Source organism: Scomber scombrus, chromosome 14 (assembly GCF_963691925.1).
Source record: "Scomber scombrus chromosome 14, fScoSco1.1, whole genome shotgun sequence".
Classification (NCBI taxonomy): domain Eukaryota; kingdom Metazoa; phylum Chordata; class Actinopteri; order Scombriformes; family Scombridae; genus Scomber; species Scomber scombrus.
The window spans coordinates 12,456,492-12,474,658 of NC_084983.1; the positions used below are offsets into that span (position 1 = coordinate 12,456,492).

At 41.1% G+C, this 18,167-nt stretch overlaps 1 protein-coding gene across 1 annotated transcript in view; it reads right to left on the reverse strand.

The window, feature by feature from the left end:
- Positions 1 to 18,123, reverse strand: part of LOC133994415 (ryanodine receptor 1-like) — a 46,370-nt gene extending 28,247 nt beyond the window's left edge. The window contains exons 1-49 of the mRNA XM_062433667.1: positions 18,079 to 18,123; positions 13,884 to 14,003; positions 13,692 to 13,799; positions 13,255 to 13,329; positions 13,015 to 13,093; positions 12,813 to 12,925; positions 12,627 to 12,726; positions 12,445 to 12,538; positions 11,677 to 11,751; positions 11,413 to 11,569; positions 11,117 to 11,281; positions 10,752 to 10,873; positions 10,461 to 10,647; positions 10,183 to 10,318; positions 9,952 to 10,047; positions 9,629 to 9,747; positions 9,361 to 9,494; positions 9,018 to 9,259; positions 8,696 to 8,888; positions 8,364 to 8,580; positions 8,188 to 8,292; positions 7,987 to 8,090; positions 7,821 to 7,904; positions 7,535 to 7,694; positions 7,254 to 7,398; positions 6,933 to 7,138; positions 6,670 to 6,844; positions 6,365 to 6,573; positions 5,899 to 6,257; positions 5,641 to 5,770; positions 5,245 to 5,405; positions 4,977 to 5,139; positions 4,804 to 4,890; positions 4,443 to 4,669; positions 3,913 to 4,351; positions 3,634 to 3,832; positions 3,389 to 3,528; positions 3,257 to 3,355; positions 2,959 to 3,159; positions 2,651 to 2,762; positions 2,402 to 2,545; positions 1,754 to 2,027; positions 1,553 to 1,667; positions 1,276 to 1,408; positions 1,087 to 1,181; positions 872 to 1,007; positions 533 to 719; positions 314 to 425; positions 81 to 201 (exon numbers count right to left, since the gene is read on the reverse strand). Coding sequence (XP_062289651.1) covers positions 81 to 201; positions 314 to 425; positions 533 to 719; positions 872 to 1,007; positions 1,087 to 1,181; positions 1,276 to 1,408; positions 1,553 to 1,667; positions 1,754 to 2,027; positions 2,402 to 2,545; positions 2,651 to 2,762; positions 2,959 to 3,159; positions 3,257 to 3,355; positions 3,389 to 3,528; positions 3,634 to 3,832; positions 3,913 to 4,351; positions 4,443 to 4,669; positions 4,804 to 4,890; positions 4,977 to 5,139; positions 5,245 to 5,405; positions 5,641 to 5,770; positions 5,899 to 6,257; positions 6,365 to 6,573; positions 6,670 to 6,844; positions 6,933 to 7,138; positions 7,254 to 7,398; positions 7,535 to 7,694; positions 7,821 to 7,904; positions 7,987 to 8,090; positions 8,188 to 8,292; positions 8,364 to 8,580; positions 8,696 to 8,888; positions 9,018 to 9,259; positions 9,361 to 9,494; positions 9,629 to 9,747; positions 9,952 to 10,047; positions 10,183 to 10,318; positions 10,461 to 10,647; positions 10,752 to 10,873; positions 11,117 to 11,281; positions 11,413 to 11,569; positions 11,677 to 11,751; positions 12,445 to 12,538; positions 12,627 to 12,726; positions 12,813 to 12,925; positions 13,015 to 13,093; positions 13,255 to 13,329; positions 13,692 to 13,799; positions 13,884 to 14,003; positions 18,079 to 18,123 — 7,399 coding nt within the window. The remainder of the gene's footprint in view (positions 1 to 80; positions 202 to 313; positions 426 to 532; positions 720 to 871; positions 1,008 to 1,086; positions 1,182 to 1,275; positions 1,409 to 1,552; positions 1,668 to 1,753; positions 2,028 to 2,401; positions 2,546 to 2,650; positions 2,763 to 2,958; positions 3,160 to 3,256; positions 3,356 to 3,388; positions 3,529 to 3,633; positions 3,833 to 3,912; positions 4,352 to 4,442; positions 4,670 to 4,803; positions 4,891 to 4,976; positions 5,140 to 5,244; positions 5,406 to 5,640; positions 5,771 to 5,898; positions 6,258 to 6,364; positions 6,574 to 6,669; positions 6,845 to 6,932; positions 7,139 to 7,253; positions 7,399 to 7,534; positions 7,695 to 7,820; positions 7,905 to 7,986; positions 8,091 to 8,187; positions 8,293 to 8,363; positions 8,581 to 8,695; positions 8,889 to 9,017; positions 9,260 to 9,360; positions 9,495 to 9,628; positions 9,748 to 9,951; positions 10,048 to 10,182; positions 10,319 to 10,460; positions 10,648 to 10,751; positions 10,874 to 11,116; positions 11,282 to 11,412; positions 11,570 to 11,676; positions 11,752 to 12,444; positions 12,539 to 12,626; positions 12,727 to 12,812; positions 12,926 to 13,014; positions 13,094 to 13,254; positions 13,330 to 13,691; positions 13,800 to 13,883; positions 14,004 to 18,078) is intronic.
- Positions 18,124 to 18,167: the final 44 nt, after the last annotated feature.

The window sequence follows — 18,167 nt, forward strand, 5'->3', positions numbered from 1 at the left end:
AAAATGCAGTTATGTAGCCTCATTTAATAATTCATGAGAGCACTGATGGCAGAAGATGAGTTGGTTTCCTCAGTGGTTACCTTTTCCAAAACAAGGAATCTGAACAGGAAGGCTGATGACTCCCACCAGATCCTCAAGAGGGACCAGAGACCTCAGGATAGCCCTGATCCTCAAAGCCTCACCCTTTCCGGCTTGGATTAACTGAAGGAGACAAACGCTTGGTTACCTTTATTTTCAACTAGATTTCCTATTCCTTTTTCTTTACTCTAAACATGATATATAAGTCTGGTATTTTCACTCCTAAACAGCTTACATGCATCTCTGGAGCACAGCGTCCGAGCAGGTCAATAAGGGCAGAGTAGAAGGACATGATGGCATTTCCCAGGTGCACCTTGTTCTCTTCATGCTGCTCCTCTCCTCCAAACCTACCACAAAGAAAGATAGCAGCTTAAGACTGGAGTAGATTATGCACTGTCTGGTGCCTCATTTAATACAGTCAGAGGGTCCTCCATTCCAAGCTGAGGGCTCTTACATGGGAAAACGTCTGTCTTTCTTAACACTAGGGCCATCTCTTGCAGGGTCTTCTGATATTTTAATAGCCTCCTCGATGGCAGACAGCAGACCATTACCACCCTCCCCTCTCAGAGCTGGACCAAAGCATTCTGGTCTGCGAATGAGAAGGCGTACCACCACATTGGCGTTTTCTTCTACACTCTCTCCTACAGGAAGAGAAGGCAAACACATAGTTAGTCTTAATGTTAGTCTTAATTATAATATAATATGATAATAATAATAATATCAATAATAGAAACAGACACAATATGGCCATTTGAATTACATATTGAAATTTGTAACAAATTTAAAATCATACCATTGACGAATACAGCAAAACGAAGAAAGTCAAGGTATTTCTCTCCACCACAAGGGTTCCAGCCGATGTCAGGGTAGCCTTTAGCTAAGAGCATTGGACAGCTCTGAAGACCACATCCAGCCAAATACTTCACCACCTAGAAAGACATCAGTGTACTCAAGTACTGCCTAATTTTGATAAAAGTTTTTGTACTCTCTATATTGACTGTACTTTACCATTTCTAAGTCTTGCTCTTGCAGAGCTAATGCCAGCTCATTGTTGTCAATGCAAGAGGCTGCAGCCACATCCAAGGGGGTAGAGCCGCGCATTCCTACAGAGCAGCACATAATATCCAGCTTTATCTCAGTTCACATGCACATACTGTTTTTAAAACAAACCAACCAGAACTCAACAAAGACAATCACCAAGGCCGATGCCGCTGTTCTGCAACAGGTAGCTGAGGTGGTCGAACATAGAACGCTGGTTTTGACGACTGATACGACAGAAATAACAGAGAAAACGGCAGCAATTTGTCACCACTCGGGGGAATCTGATCTCCTGTTGGCCAAAAAAACATATCACAAAGTTACTATTAAGGGTAGGATTCACTACATTTGTGTATTATCTGGTGGTAATTTAAAGCCAGGTCTATCTGCAAACCGAGCATTGTTATAATCCAGTTGAGTGGAATAAAAAATGTACCTTTGAGTCCCCGCCACCTAGTACATTAACCATGACCTCCATGACAGTTTCATGCATGCCCAAAGCTCGCATCAAGTTGGGGTGTTGATAGAAAACTTTGTTACTCATGATGTTCCTACAGATGACAAAAATAAAGTTGTTGTATAGTTTTAGTCACATGCGATTATTCAACAATTAATTTCAAGACAATTTTGTACGAACCCGATGCTTTGAATCATAAGCCTTTCCTCTTCTGGACCCATCTGGACAATAAGCAGGGAGCGGATCTGGCCTAAGCACTCCAGCAGGTCCATAGTGTCCTGAATTGAGACTGCGTTGATGGTGTAGGCTTTGGGAACGGCACGTATAAGCTCACCTAGCCCATCATACTGTCTGTGAAGGAGGCTGAACATCATACGCACTAGCTCAGGGTTCTGAATAAATGACTCCTGGGCCCAATGGATCATAGTATGTGAAATCAACTCCTGCAAGGTGCCTGGTGAACAGAGTACAAAGAGTTCATTTATAACACAAAATAAACTTTGTTGATATCAAAGTGACGGCAGAAGAGATTTCAGATATAGCGTGGCAAAAATTCAATTCGCTACGCTGAAAGTACTGATAATAAAGTTGCTGAGGGGATTTTTAGTTAGTTACTGGTATGTTCACCGTGGGTTTCAATACATTTCACTTTGAAATGAGAAATGGAGCGCTAAGTGGCTACCAATGTTTTAAGATTGTAATCTGATAATCTTTGTCTGTAGTCACTTAAATTGAATTAGTACCTCTTCCTCCAGATAAATGTACATACTGATTTATAAAAGTTACCTATTGCAGTTTCATGTAACATGCAAAAGATTGGAGGCTCACTTGGTTTTTTATCCTCCTGTGGCTCAGGTTCCACCTCTACCTTCTTCTCACGGAAAGTTTTCACCTTTTCCAGCAAACGGCGCAGTCGTCCACGGACAGAATTATCCACTTCTTCCTCTTGCTCCTCTTCCTCGATATGAACACCTGATGTTGAGTTTTTAAATAAGATAAGAACTTATATTTAAACCTGCTATTCATAGTGTTCATTTTAAATACTGCTGTCAGTAAATGTGATAGATAAAAACTGACCACAGTGTGCCAGCAGAGCATTGTGAAAAATCAGCAGAGATTCGCGGACCTCGTCTGGAATGGGGCACTCCTCATCCTCTGCACAGTTCTTGAAGTTCATGAGCATGTTGACCTACACAACCCCATGCAAAGGTACAAACCAGTATGGATATAATCGGTTATATTAATATTATATCATCTACATTTGGCAAGTTTTCTACTGGGACAAAAAAACATCAATAAACATGGCGCAGATATTCAAGGTAAAGTCCTTCTATGAGTTTTTCTTACTCAAATGTACTCTTTAATATGTATTTGTCTGAGTGTACCTGCTCCTGAGGTGGGGAGCGGAATTCACGGGTCTTGCGGGCAGTCTCGGCAGCACTCATGGTGAAAGCCAGCATGAGTTCATTGTAGCGATGCCTCTGGTTGGACTGTATTTGGTTGACAAACTGGTCTGAAAAGGCAGTTATGGCCTCCACTCTGTGACGTAACTCACAGTCACAGAAATACTGCAGTAGAGTACACATCTGAAGAACAAAAGCCAAGTGAATTACTAACTATTGTATTGATAATATCATTGAAAAGCTGTCATTTTACAGTATTCTCTTAGGAAACCATCAATACCTGCAGTTTGACAGACTCTGGTAGCTTCATCTGAAAAAGTCCTTGCTCTGGATGTTCTTCTTTAGTCTCACCACTCGTCTCTCCAGGTTTTGTCTCTTTCTCTGTTTCCTCAGCTCCTTTTTCGCCATTTACTTGCTCTGTCTCATCCACCATTACTTCATGTGCCGTGTCAGAATCTATCTCTTCTAATTCTTCCTCTTCCTCCAGTTCTTCCTCCTCCTCCTCTTCACCCAGGCCATCATCCTCAAATTCTTCCTCTTCCTCCTCCACAGCTACCTGCTCTTCTTCCTTCACCGATATTACTTTAGTGGGTGCTTTTTGTTCCTTCTCTTCCTTCAACTTGAGGATCTCCTCGGCAGGCTCCTCTATCTTACCACTGAAGACTGTGGGTTCAAGCATCTCCAGGATGTGTGTGACATCTTCATCATCAAACACACCCATGATGAGGAGGGTGCTAATGAGTTTCAGGATTGGAACAAAATGAAATTCAACGCTGCCCCCAACAGGATCTCTCATGGCTTGACTTCCATCTTGCACGGCCTCTATCAGCATGTTTAGGGCCTTGGTCTTCAGCACCTTGAAATACAAGCAAATGTATGATTATTAGTGACACAAGACAAGAGTTCCAAAAAATGTCGAAGCATGTTCCAGCTCACCTGTAAGGGGACGACTGGACTCAGGGTGTAGATGTCTGGATCTGTTCCCACAAACCCAACAGAGGAAAAATGGAGTTTGGGGCGCAGACATGTTGTGAGGCCAACCCCAGGTAAAGCATGCGATTTCTCAGAGTACAAGGTGATACTGCGTGTTTGGTCTGTCATTGGAACTATGAATTCCTTATTGGTTCCCAGGCGGTTCCTCTTAGCCGACTCCAGGTGCATGCTGATGAGCAAGTCATAGAAGCCGCTCCTCATTGGCCCGGGTAGGTAGGTGTTCTCTATGGCATAGAAGAGCTGCGATTCATCCACATGGCTGCACAGAGCGTGAGCCACGCGGTTGTTTCCTAGAGCGCACACTGAGCCGTACAGCTTCAGAGTATGATAGTGAAACTTCAGCAAGTCCATTCGTTCAGACAACTCCAGGATGTCAATGCACCTAGAAGATGCAAAGAGGTTAATTTTGCCAAAAAAAACAGCAACACATCTTTGTAACTTCTGACAATACAACAAATAAATGTAGCTCTTACTTGTTCTCCTCTGGGATGTGAAGGGCCATCATGGTGAGTGGCTCCTGGCACAGCACCATCCAACCCAGTCTTTCACTAACACGTCCTGTTTCTAGGGCCAGGAAGTCGTTTGGCATGCGGCTCCAGATGACTGGTGTTAACATTTGGACATCCAGTCTGGGAGGGCACTGGGGGACAGGGTTCTTGCGTTCACTTCGGAACATAGCAGCTGAGATCGGCATAATGTTCTGGCAAGACAAGTGAAGGAAGACAAATTATGGATAAGAAAAGATAGTTACATAAAAGTGGTTGGCAGTGTGTAATTGTGGTCTCGTTTTGGGGGTTCAGCACATACTGAATGCAGTGATTCTTTGTTACTGACCTTAAGCTTGCCGAGGTCAAACTGAATCATATTTTGACTTGAAGGCAGGACAAAGACAGCTGGGAACAGTTTTGTGGAGGGCTCCACCTGAAAGAAGGGAATATAAAATGGTTGCATTAAATAACTGAGACTTGATAACAAACTGTATGAATACCAGTTAAAGCTTATTTGACCTGGTAAAATGTGTTAATCTCTTTTCCATTAGCAGTGAAAGTCATGAGTCCCGTGTCCAAATCAAGGAGACAGCCGATCACAAAATCTTCCTGACTGACTCGGGTCTGCTGAGAGCTGCTGAACTCTCCTCCCCACACCATGTAGCAGTTACTGCGTTTTATGCTGAGGAAGACATGAAAAAAACAGAAACCATTATTTAGTGAATGTTTGTCAATTTTTAAATAAAGACACATTTTTTTGCGTTCTATGTCTACAAGAGTAACATACCTGTCATGTATATTGCCTTTATCATCACCTACAGTGACTGTTACATTTCTCACTTTGCTGAGGTCAAAATGTGGATCGTATTGGTGATAGTCAGGTGTGATCCAGCCCACCCACACACCACCAGGCTCCTGGCCCGCAAACACTCGCACAGAATAATAGTACTGGTAAAGGAGGGATGTGGGAGGAAAAGAAACATTTGTACAGTTTCAGGTTAAGATAGAATTCCAAACGTATTAAGTACTATTAAAGTAATTCTACTGACAATAATAACAATAATAATAATGATAATAGTGAGGTGGTGTATATTGTAAGGTAATTACTGTTAACCAAAAACTGGCAAACTGTGCATGGATGTTATATATTTCTGAATATAATGATCAACAGAGACAGTCATACTGTAGTAGTGTTGTGGATGATGTCAACGTCATCTCTGTCATCTGGCACCACATCCTCCATTAAGCGAGGCATTGTGGGAACAACAGGAGGTGAAGATATTAATGCAGCCTTTTTGGCCTTGAACAGGAATCTGTTAAAAACAGGAGCAATCACTTCATGCATATGAAAATGTAAGTACTGTATCCCAACTATAGCCTTCCCAAACCCCATAAAGTCCTTCTCAAGTCACTGTGCCATTGTGAATGAATCCATACGAACCCCTTCTTCTTGCTTTTCTCAGTTGAGGCATCCTTCTCATTCTCTCCATTTTTGGTGGAAAGGCTCTCTTTAGGCACAGAGGATTCTTTCTTCTCCTCTTCCTGCTCTTTGCGACTCGCTGACTTCTTGAGTATTTCAAAGTCAGAGTCTGGGTCAACCTCTACCACTTCATCCTCAGGGATGGTCAGGGGACGAGTGAGGAGGGTGGTCCCTGCTGGGACTTTGAAAGTCTCATGAAACTCAACTGGCATGCTGAGCCTGAAGAACAGCAGATCTGTGTTGGCGTTCTGAGATCCAAATGTCTTGTGGGTCACTTTTATACAAGGAGCAGTTTCTACTGTCCCATCCACACGGGAAACCTAGAGTATAAATAAAAGAGGGTGGTAATCTAGAAAATGTTTAATTATTTTGTAATGTGGAAAATGTAATATTCCACTAAAACACTTCATCAGGTAATGCAGCATACCTCAATGTGAGGATGTTCAGTGGGCACAGCGATGAACTGAGGGAGGCTCTTGCTGAACCACATGGTAATGTCTCTTTTCATATTGATAGCAAATGGTTCAAATCCCTCCTGCAGGCCACAGATGGTGAAGTAACGGAGACTGCTGACGTTCTGACCTAAGTTGATCCTGCCTACCTGGGATAAGCCCAGACTGCACACAGGTATAAAGCCTGGGGAGGTTCAATACATGCATGAATGTGCATCATAAACACAAACCAACATTTGCTCATATCATGTATCCATCACCGTGTTGACAATGTACTTACCCTCTCCTATCTCAATATCCTTAAAGGCCATCTCCGAGCCTGAGTCACTGATCAACATTTCCCCATTGAGTGTGAACATGATGTTCATCTCTGTGAGGTCAATCATACAGCCCACCACATCACCAGATAGCCACTGACGACCAAATGGCTCATTTCCCACATGCCAACGTTGGGCCTGAAAATAAAAATGGTTAATTTTAGAGTTTAGCATCACAGAGACTGTGGTAACCTTTATAAGCAAGCAATCCAGGCGTCACTCTCACCTTGAAGCCATTGAAGACATACGCCAATTCATCTGCACCAAGTTCAGTGTCGGCACGAACACTGGGCCTGGCCCAGCCCACTCTCATCTCCCCGACTGTCACAGCTTCAAACTCGAAGTACCACTTCCCCTGCGTGACACCATAACACTTCTCTGCTCTGAACACTCTGATTTTGTCTCCACGGCCGCTGCCTGGACCATGTCCGCCTGCATTAACAGAAAAGATTGTACATTCAATAACATGCCTGTATCTTAATAATAAATAATAAGAAATCTTGTAAGACAAAAATCCAGCTTGAACATAGCAGTGTAAACGTACTGCTCTCCTGGTCAGGTGGTTCTATGTTGTAACCATAGCCGATGAGAGTGCGAACAGCTGCACAAACTGTGTCTCTGTTGGTCTTTTTGGTCTTTTCATCAAGGAGGTTGTAAGGAACCAGACGGGGATTGCGCTTGTTCATAATATCCTATAAAAGAAAATAATATTATAGGTGTAACTGTAATGGAATTTTAAAAAATCATGCAGAATGCAAAATATCTGCATTAATTATCATTATTTTCAAAGGGACATCCTCTTTGCAGGAGTGGTGTGATGGAAGATACCTGCACAATACTATATGTCCAGCCCTGGCGAACACGGTCTCTTGCCCATACATTGTGTCCGTTTTCTGCCAGTCTCTCCACTAGAGTGTTCTGATTAGGAGTCAGCTTGACATGGTTGAGGTCCAGAGGGGCTGGCTTATAACCATTACTCTGCATGAAACTAAGGAACAATGGTTTGTGATCAGAATATGTCCCTTTACAAGGCCATCAACATACTGTAATACATAATAAAAGAAGAAGCAATGTCAGAAAATCAGTTAAAATATATGAATGCCTTGCAACTCACGTTTTGGGAAGCTTGGTCCTTTTCAGATTCTCCTCAGCTTTCTCATCTCCCATTCCTACATGACAGCCCAGTGCCAGCAGAGTCCTTGAAATTAATGACAAAAGGAATTAGTGATACAAAGAGATAAACGTACAGGGCTGTTAATTAAATGAAGGCACTGACTTACTTGAGTGTTTCTCCTGACATTGCTAAATTGTAGTTTTTCTCTGGTTCAGGCAAACTCTGGAAATCTACCAGGCAGGGGTGAAGCTTCTTGTTGTCATCACGAAACTTGATATAAAAGAAAGTGCAAATAGTTTTAAGGAAATTGTTACTGTACACAACAACATTTGTTATGAGAAAGATGACTGAAACTAAAAGCACTCACTGGTCCGTAGGTCCACCCTTGTTCAATGCGGGTAACAGCCCATAACTCATGGCTATTTTCTGCTAGCTTCTCTCGAATGCGCTCCAAATGAGGAGGAAGTACAATCTGAAAGGATGATAAATTGAGTTCAGTAATGAGGAGGATGAAGATGAAAAAGAGTTTAAACAGGATTTTACCTGTATAGTGTCCACAGGGCAAGGAGTGAAAGCAGTATGTGAGAGGGACTGTGTTGGACCCAACAGGTTGCGGACGCCATTGAAATCGTGCTTATACTCCTTGATGGGCTCAATTCGCAAACGATCCCTGGGCAGCACTGCCTCGTAACATGGAGCATAGCCTGGGGGTGGTAGGAACTTGAAATCTCCATGTCGACCTCCGAGAAGAAATCTCAACCTAGTAGTCAACAGTGGAAAATTGGCATTAATCTTATATGTCAATCAAAATAAACCTATGTCACTTACAACAGAGAAGTTCATAATATTTCACTTTAGAATTTAAAATGTCCTACTTGACGCCTGCAGAGAAGCTGACAACGGGGAAGAAGAGGCCGTCCAGGTTGAAGTTCTCAAACATGCCCTGAACAGGATGCCCATTGATACGGAAGGAAATACTGGGCACACTCAGATCCAAACAGCAGCTGACCACGTCCTCTCCTGCTAGGATGTGCTGATTGGGTGTGGCAACATGACGCGGAACACGTCCTGCCGAAACATACAGTAAGTCAACTTATATCTTGTACTTAAAATTCAAATGGTAAATGTCTTTAAAGATGTCCAAATACTGCTGGTGCAAAAGACTACTTCTAAATCATATCAAGTTTACTTGTTTACCTGACCAGAGGTGAATCCCATCAAAACCGTAAGAGTAGAGGTCATCCCCGACACCATTGCCCCCCCAGCCCTCCCCTCCACCAGGGTATGGACTGTAGCCCTCTGTCAGAGCCCAACCCACACGCAAGGTATATGGCTGAGCTGTCAGGAATGGATCCACATGGTCCACCATCACTTCAAAATACCACTTTTTATACTGAGTGGATCCTTCACATGTTCCAAGGAAAATGTTGGGTCTCATGCTAAAGGAGGATGACAAAACAAATAACTCCTTCAGTACAAATAAAAGAGCACAAAGCATTTTCAGACTGAACTGAAGTGTGCTCACTCAAAATTGACCTACCTGGTTACATAATTGATAATGTTTGTTTGAAGTAGGAGGTCACGACCTGGAAGCAGATTCTCTGTGATGAGATTCTGGTTTGATCTCACAGCTACCCCGTTACATACACAGAGAGAACAGAGCACATCCAAGACCTGGAGAAGACAGTGAGGCAGAAATCAATGACTGCTCAGCTCAACATTTGATATATAAAACTATATTTTATACATAAACTCCGCAGTTCCAATTTTTCCAACATGCTTAGCATATAGTGTTACATGTTCCTGACCTTATGATTGCGCCCATGTTTATCCAGCAGGGAGATGATTGATTTGATGTGATTCTCCTGGATGATATTCAGCACCTCTGGACTCTCAATCAGAACACAATACAACACCTCAAGGATTCCTGAGATAACAATGTCACAATATATGAACATACACACTTTGGCGGTGCATGTGTATTTCGTATGGTTGAAAAGCACAATACAATAAAATACACATCTGAAAGGAACACACTTAAAATAGCATGCAATCAAATGCAACATAACAATCTAATAACAGATAATAAACCATAAGCAATATAAATGAGTATTTTGTGGATCTCAAATACCTGAAGATGCCTCCAAACGATCCAATTTACTGACCAGCCAGTCCAGGTTATCGCAGAACAGAGCACAGTTAGAACGATTACCTCTGATCAAAGAAGCTTCAGAAAAGAAAAGAGGCAGGAAAGGTTGTTAATACATCACATTCACAAATAAGAAAGGTGGTCAGATTGATATATAAATTATAAAACATAAATAACCATTAATCAATAGGACAAATCACTAGGTGGACATACCTAGCAATTCATACAGTAAATTTACTATCTCCTTCCATGACTCTGCAGCTTCCTCCCCAGCATACTCTGAGAAGTGGGCTGCTGTGTTGTAGACATTGAGCCGATCAACACAGTCCAGAACAAGAGTAATCATTCCCTATTAGGAACAATAAAGATTTATAAAGGCAGGAATAAGAAAAATAATGAATTGACATAAATCTCCCAAACTAATTTTACATCTGAACGTGCAGCTGTTAGATGTTTTCATGAACAGTCATTCCTCATAAAGGTAGACCAACCTCCTCTTGAAAGAGGTTCTGTCTGTTCTTGAGGGAACGAAGCTTGAATTGTTTGTCCTCATGCTCCAGCTCCTCCTCAGGGGGTCGGAAGTAGAAAATTAGGTCCTGCAGGGAAAGCACCACTGTGTCCACAGGCAGAGATGGGGGATTGGCTGACTTGTTTTTTCCACTCAGAGCATCTAGACCTCTGGAGACATGAAAAGAACATACTGAGAATACCACTTCGAACAATACATAAGAACGGAAACATGTCTATTAGCAGGGATTTGAATAACAATGAAGTGGTGCTACTTGATGAACTGGTTGAAGAGGCCTGTTGTGCTGTGAATCATTCTGGCAGCTTGTGACTCTTCAGTCTGGGATCGAGCCACTGTGAGAGCATCATCCATGTGACCTTCTTTATGGAGTATGGCCTAAGAATTGAACAAAGGGGTCCTTAAAACACAAGTATATACTAAACACTAATACATACACTACCAGTCAAAAGTTAGGGCACACCTTCCCACACTTGAATGAGAAAGTGTGTTCAAACCTTTGACTGGTACTATACATTCTGACCTAAATATGTGTAGAAGGTGTCAATATTACTTCAGCACCCATTTGTGATTGCTGATTTACTGATTTACTCTACATCTTGCTGGATAATTTGGCTTTACCTTTCTCTTCAGAGGACCCAGACGAGCAGATTTGGCATCAACAGCAGCATATGTTAGCCAGAGACCAGTTGAAACATGTTGTACAAAGCACATGGACTCTCCATACTTAATTTCAGGTATGCCCATGCCTTCCACATCTCGCTTCTGGGTGACTTCAATTTTTTCCTGTAGATTAAATAAAAAGTATGTTATTCATGAAGGCTGTTAAGAATCTCTTTACAGCACCGCAGAGCCACAGAGACATGGCAGTTTTTCTTCAGTGTTTTCTGGCTCAGTTGACTTTACGTGATAATTACCTTTGATATTCTGAAGCAGAAGGCTGACATTTTGGAATTTGCCTTCTCCGGGTCCACCAACAGCAGTCCTTTCTCTTCGTCAAGGCAAAGGTATCTGCCTGTTGTTATGTGACGTATCCTGAAGGACTGGCCCCATTTAATGTGACTACCGCTCCATCTACAGTACCGAGACACACATAAGAATGAACATCAGTGCACTTTAAAACCACTAAAAGAGCATGTTTGTAACACATGCTGTCAAATACAAGGAATTAAAAAACTCACCCAATGCGTAATGGCTCAAGTCTCCATAAGGATCGAGCATGACTGCAAACAGCCCCTCCCTCATAATGGGCAACTCTGAAAAAAACAATGCCATTGTCAAGTCATTGATGTATGGCATCTATCAGGAAATGTAAGGTCAACAAGTTCTTAAGCACACCACAATATTTAGCTTGATTGCCAGCCTACCAGAAGGCTAATGGTATCAGCTCAGGCCAGTGAGATAATTTACTTGCAGATAAATACTCATAACTTTCTCAAGATAGGTAATACATTGCAATAAGCATTTATCAGTTATTTTATCACTATGCAGTAATACAAGCAGGTACTACTCTGACAACTTAGTGCATTTAAGGACATAATTGAAAGAATTTGCAACTGAAAGACATTCACAGGCAATGTTCCCAAGAAAGCCTAACCAACGAGTAAATAAAAAAAATAAAAAGGGGCAAACACTACATGATAAGGATAAGCAGCAGTCTAGTCTAGTGTATTTAAAGGTTCGCTGTTTGGCAGCCAACCACAGGTCTCAGGTGTGGAAGCATTTTCAAGACAGTCTCTGCATTCAAGACAGTCTCTGCATCATCATATGTTACAAAACACACAACATCAGAGGTGTGTTTATAATGTAGGAAACGTACCAAAACATCTATGGTAGGCATTGGAAAATGGTTGAGAAATGTATATGTTTGAAACTAACTAACACAACCCATTACTGTTCAAGTGTTTTAATATTTGAAGGCATGTACAGCAATGATAAGTGTTGATCACCTGCGCTCGTCTCCTTGGTCAGCTCCTGGGATTGCCAAACATTCATCCATGTGACCATGAAACAGCCTGAGCACATAACCTCCAGTCAGAAAACCTAGAGAACAAGAGACACTTTTCTAAGAGAGAGCAGGCATGTTTATGGACAAAAGCAACAACATCAACAACAACAACACAAAACATACCTTCAGCTAGCTCACACCCAGACATCACTGGGGTCATTGTCCACAGTGTCTGCATGAAGGAAGCGTCTACCATCAAGTCACCGCTGGCATAGGAGAGATGCTGAATAGAATGGAGGTGATTATAACTGTAAGATGAGTGGACTGCAAATAATCAGTTATAATGCAAATAAATAAAATCATGTTTACCAGGTATCGCTCTGAAGAAACACTGACAAGAATGAGGTCATCTCCCACCCTGACCTTCTCGCCTTCAGACCTTTGCTTGGAGGCTGGATGGATGGTCCACCAGCAGGCCTCACCTGTGAAAGACAACCAGATTTAGAATATAGAAAACCTGCATCATTCTGTGTGGGGTACATAATAGGTAGTACAGTTCATTCATAGCCACCTGTGGAGTCCTCTTGTAAGCCCACATCAAAAGCCAATTTGTCAGTCAGTGAGCGCGAAGTAGTCAAGCAGCACAAGTACTGCAGCATAAAGAGAGGAATAACAAGTTAGATCATCATGAGATGGCATCTGTTTCAAATGAAGAGAATAGCAAATTGTAAGGAGAACCACTACACTCTTAGAACAATGTAAGATGGGATACAGCAGCAGTAGGCTCATATTTGAATGTAAATGTGCTCACCATGCTGGAATGAGTGTGTTTCAGGAGGATGGCATGTCCATACAGCAGTGTTCGGTGACCCCCACCCTGTGAAGACTGGCAGACGGAGGTAGTAGCAGAGTAAAAAAGGTAAAATGATTTAGCTATAGTCAAGAAACACCTCTAGACCCCTACAGGCTACAAACATGAATTTGTAAAGTTGTAAATTAAGTTGTGAAAGTGAGGACAGAGATTTCAAGGACCAATGACAGGTTAAAAATGAACAAACATACCCATTTGTCCAAATCGACGGCCTTTGATTGGCAGGTAGGAGAGTGAAGGAGCATGGGGAATGAAGTCAGAGAGGAAAAAGAGTGAGATCCAATTGCTGCATGAACAATACACTACATGTATTTACTATATAACGGAAGCATCACATGACAAAGAGGCACCCTTTAACCAAACAGCACTAATTTCGCTCTGATTACCTCATCCACAGAAGTATTGGACAACATTTCCTGCAATGCCCGCACCGACAAGGACTGCTCCAATATGAAGCAGCAGATAGCCAGGTCTGGAGGGACATTCTGAAATACATGACTTCCAATCAGTAAACATTTTTAAATAAACAAATTAGGTAAAAGGCATGAATCACTGTTTCCTTTCAGTACCTGAGCGTTTGACGTGGTTTCGAGGAAACAGAGACGATTTCCAAATCCTTCACAAGACAGACACAATTTGATCTGTTCTTTAAGAATAGAGGCAGTACACTGCAGTACCACTTGATCATCCTACAAAGACAAAAGAAGTTCACAATAAAGGAGAGAGGTTAATTGGCTGTGCCTATGTTCGATAGCCTGCAGGAAACATGGACAAAGAGTATGGATTTTAGATTACTCTCAAGGAAAATAACCATGTAAGTGAAACAATACATCAAATTAAACTCCCTATACTAGTTCGCTATAGGAAATCTGACTGTGGGTATTGCAATGTTCAAAAGCAAAACTGCACATACTAACGGGTCCCGACTTTAATGAATATGCATTTTGCACTGTTTCAATTACATGACGTCTTTTACATTTTACAAGTTGGCATATTAAACCTACTATTCATGACTCTGGTCAATTTCATATGACCTAGACTATATTTACAAGGGGTGGTTTTACAAGCACAACTAATTTAGAGGTGTCTAAGTACCATGGGAGCAATTAACAGAGGAAGACATATAGTAACGTCTGACTGAATCTCAGCACATAGATGAGAGCTTTTTTTATTTGTGGCCACCAATACAGACAACACTGGGGCCAACATAACAGGAATGACACACATAAAATACACTTTAAAAACAGCTGTTCCTTTACATTTAACTACTCTCCTTCCTAACCTTCTCTTCCCTCTTTTAGTGTTTTTCGCTGTGCATGTCCCTGTCCCAACTCTAATCTCTCCACCTCTCTGGCTCCATGACACCAGCTACTCCCCCACAAGCTCTCTATTTCAAGCCGCTGCACCTGCTGTTCACACATCCCCGTTTTGGAAAGCACCAGATATTTTGCATTTGACGGCCAGGAGAGATTGGCCCACATTGCACTGCTTCAATAATACAATTAGTCAGTTTGCTGAGGAGTGGGATATTCAAAACATCACTTTGAATCCTCTCAGCTCTGAAATCCATCATCGACTGGTTGTGTTTTTATCTGCAAAATATTACAAACCATTCACCAACACATGTAACTGTAGTGAAAAGAGTTCAACATAGTTCCTAATAGTGTGTCAATTCATATGCAATTTCAACTTATTGTGTTCCTTATTATATGAAACTGTATGTCTTGCACCATGACTCTACTGCATAGTACAGTCACTCAGGATCTACACTGGCATAAACAGGTTGCTAATATGTTTAAATTAATCTCGTGAAAATTCAGACTGACCCATTTAGAACAGAAACACACGCAAAGATGATGAAAGTATGCAAACTGCAGACAAAAAGACCAGGGTTGTGGACCAACCCAAGATTTTTTGCTATTCATTATTCACAACATAACACACCTTAGGTAACGTGCGTGGACATGGTGGCTTTTGTTTTCAAGTTGAAGGTGCAGTCCAAGTGCAAATCTGCCATTATGACAAGTTTTTCTGGCTAGACTACAGAACTTAAGCATGAGTTTGAGAGAATTTGTATTTTTGCCTGTGTAACAGTCACATTGTCATTCATTGTTTCCTCTTCATCAATCTCATGTCTTGAACACATAAACGACTCTATCTTATCTAATAATAACAATGACACCCCTACCCTACGCAGCAGACTTAACAAGTCAGTAGTCTGCTAATAATATCAGCCATCAAAAAAGTTACATCTGTCAACAGTTCATGCACCTTAAAGGCAATTCAGCACAATCCACTGGACTCATTAAAAGTCCTCCCACAGCATTTCACAGAAGTAAGTATCACATTTCTCTCACTGTGTGCAAAAGAATGTGTCTGCAGGCTAACAGACTGACAGACAGCCGGGCAGCAGGACAGTATGAAAACACTAGTCTGTTCTCAAAAAGTTAAGAATTAGCCATGCTATAACTACAATATTACAAAATGTTTTGAAACCAGCATCTGACAGTGACGATCGCTGGCACTACTTTACCGGCTAAGTTTCTGCACGGACTGAAGTAAACAGGTGTTGAAATGGGCCAAGCTTTGAACTTGCTAATCCTCACACAGTAAATATAGAACTGAGCTGAGTTCAGGGTTGAACAGCTACAGACTGACAGTAACTTTATGACATATTGTTACATACTTTACTCAAGCACTGTTTCAAGCCATGAAAAAATGAAACTGAAAATGTGTTTATTTATGTAGCTGCAAGATTAAGTACATTAAAGCACTTAAAACACACACTGTTCTTCATCAAAATATAAGGTAAGTATTGATTTAAGTCAAAAGACTAAAGTCACACACTCAGGATACAAAACTTCTAATCAACAGGCTATAAGGAACTGAGTTTTAAGGTGTACTCATAACATGAAAATCGGCTTATAGATAGCCAGTGTGCAGGTTACACTAATATCAGGGTTAGATTTACTGAGGTCTAGAGAAAATCAAGTGACATTTTTTTGAACATCTATCTATCTAGTATTACCACTGAATATCCAAACAGAGTGTTACACTAGACAACTTGCAAGGCCACTGTGTCCTTCTGCCAGCTTTGGCACAGAGATCCAAAAAGGAAATAGGATACCTCAGTGGTGAGTAATGCAACAAAAATAAACTAATTTAAGCTAAACATTTTTTATAACATATAGTGTGTAATCGATTAAGGGAACATTTCTAACCTTTAAAGTAAAACTTCAGAATACATTTGGTATCTTATAACTGTATTGTTATGTGCATTTCTTTGTATATTATTATATATGTTGGTCCCTCTGTGGGGCTTTATTGTATCTGAGTCCTCCCAAAGCAAGATTTAGATTTTTAAAATATGCTTGTTATGAAAATCATATATTGGGGAGCAGCAGAACATAAACCTCAAAACTAAACATCCATTGGATTCACCCCATGCATCCATGTTACATTTGGGTGACACGGTCACTAATAATGTATGGCTGACAAATGGTGACACACAGAGCTGTATTGTAAACAGCAGAGAATGAGTACTTCTCAAGATGTGACCTCCACCTCCCTAACAGCCATTTATTTCAAAGTGACAGCAAAAGTACATATTACATGATATCTGGGCAAATAAGTGCTTCAGTCATCACTCACCGATGTGCCAGGCCAGGCCAGGTTTGTCAAGTACATTTATCTGACGCTATGAAAGTAACAATTTAATGTAGGTCCCTCTAGTCTGTCATGTGTCACAGAGGATAAAGGTGGATGGAAATGTGTCGTTATTACTTGTGAGATAAGGTCACTGCATCACAACTATTGTATGGGATAATTGGTATGTACCAACATGTATTTTTTATACAAAAACCAATGACGACACACTACATAATACTTCAGTTGCTCTTATTTTCATTCCCTCCAAAAGCAAGAATGATAAAAGGACAAACTCTAACATATTGACCACATCGGCTTCATTCTGTTATAGATCTTTAAACCACAAACCAAGAAAAAAGCATCCATACGCCCATAAAACCACCAGGCATGGTACAATTGAGTGTAGTACAGTAGTTAACACACTACTATTAATCGACTGTTAGTTGCAGCATTTGTCATCAAAATCAGTCTGACTGCATCCAGTCTTGCTTTAGGATGGATCTGTTTGAATTCACAAATCTAGACTACACTGAATCTCACACAACTTACATCTAAAAATCAAAACTGAATTTTGTCTTTGACTGTATTTTGCACAACTTTGGGTTTTTTTCTGTGAAGCCATTGTGATCTTGATACCTGACTTTGACACCGGTGCAATATTCTGCTTAAAGCCCTAAAGTGACCCACCTACAAACTACAGAAAATGTAGATGATGTTGTCCTATTGTCCTATTTTTCCTATTTGGCACCAAAATGAAAACTGTGGACTCAGCATCAAAATGATAAAATACTTTTGTGTGACTGTATCTAATTACTTTTCACAAACTAAATATGTCTATGTGTCAACTGTTGCCTGGCACCAATAGTTTTCTTCTCAGTGACAAAGCAGTAAAGCATCAAGTATCCACTGGGATATAAATAGATGACAATGGCAACTGTCCTTGTCAATCTGTGGTCCAACCGTGCAAAGAAAGTTACCCGAAGTAAATCTTTGTCTACAATGTGTTAAAAAGTGATAATGACCTATAGAAAAAGGCTTATTAATGTACATCATTGACTGAATACATTCACTAACTAGTTGTAAACTATTTGAGAAGAGGCAGATAGCATCACTTACGGTACGCAGGAACTGGATCTCTTCTTCATCTGCACCCTCTGCCATTCTCCTTAGGCATTAAAAGAAAAACCAAGAGAAATGGTAGTCTC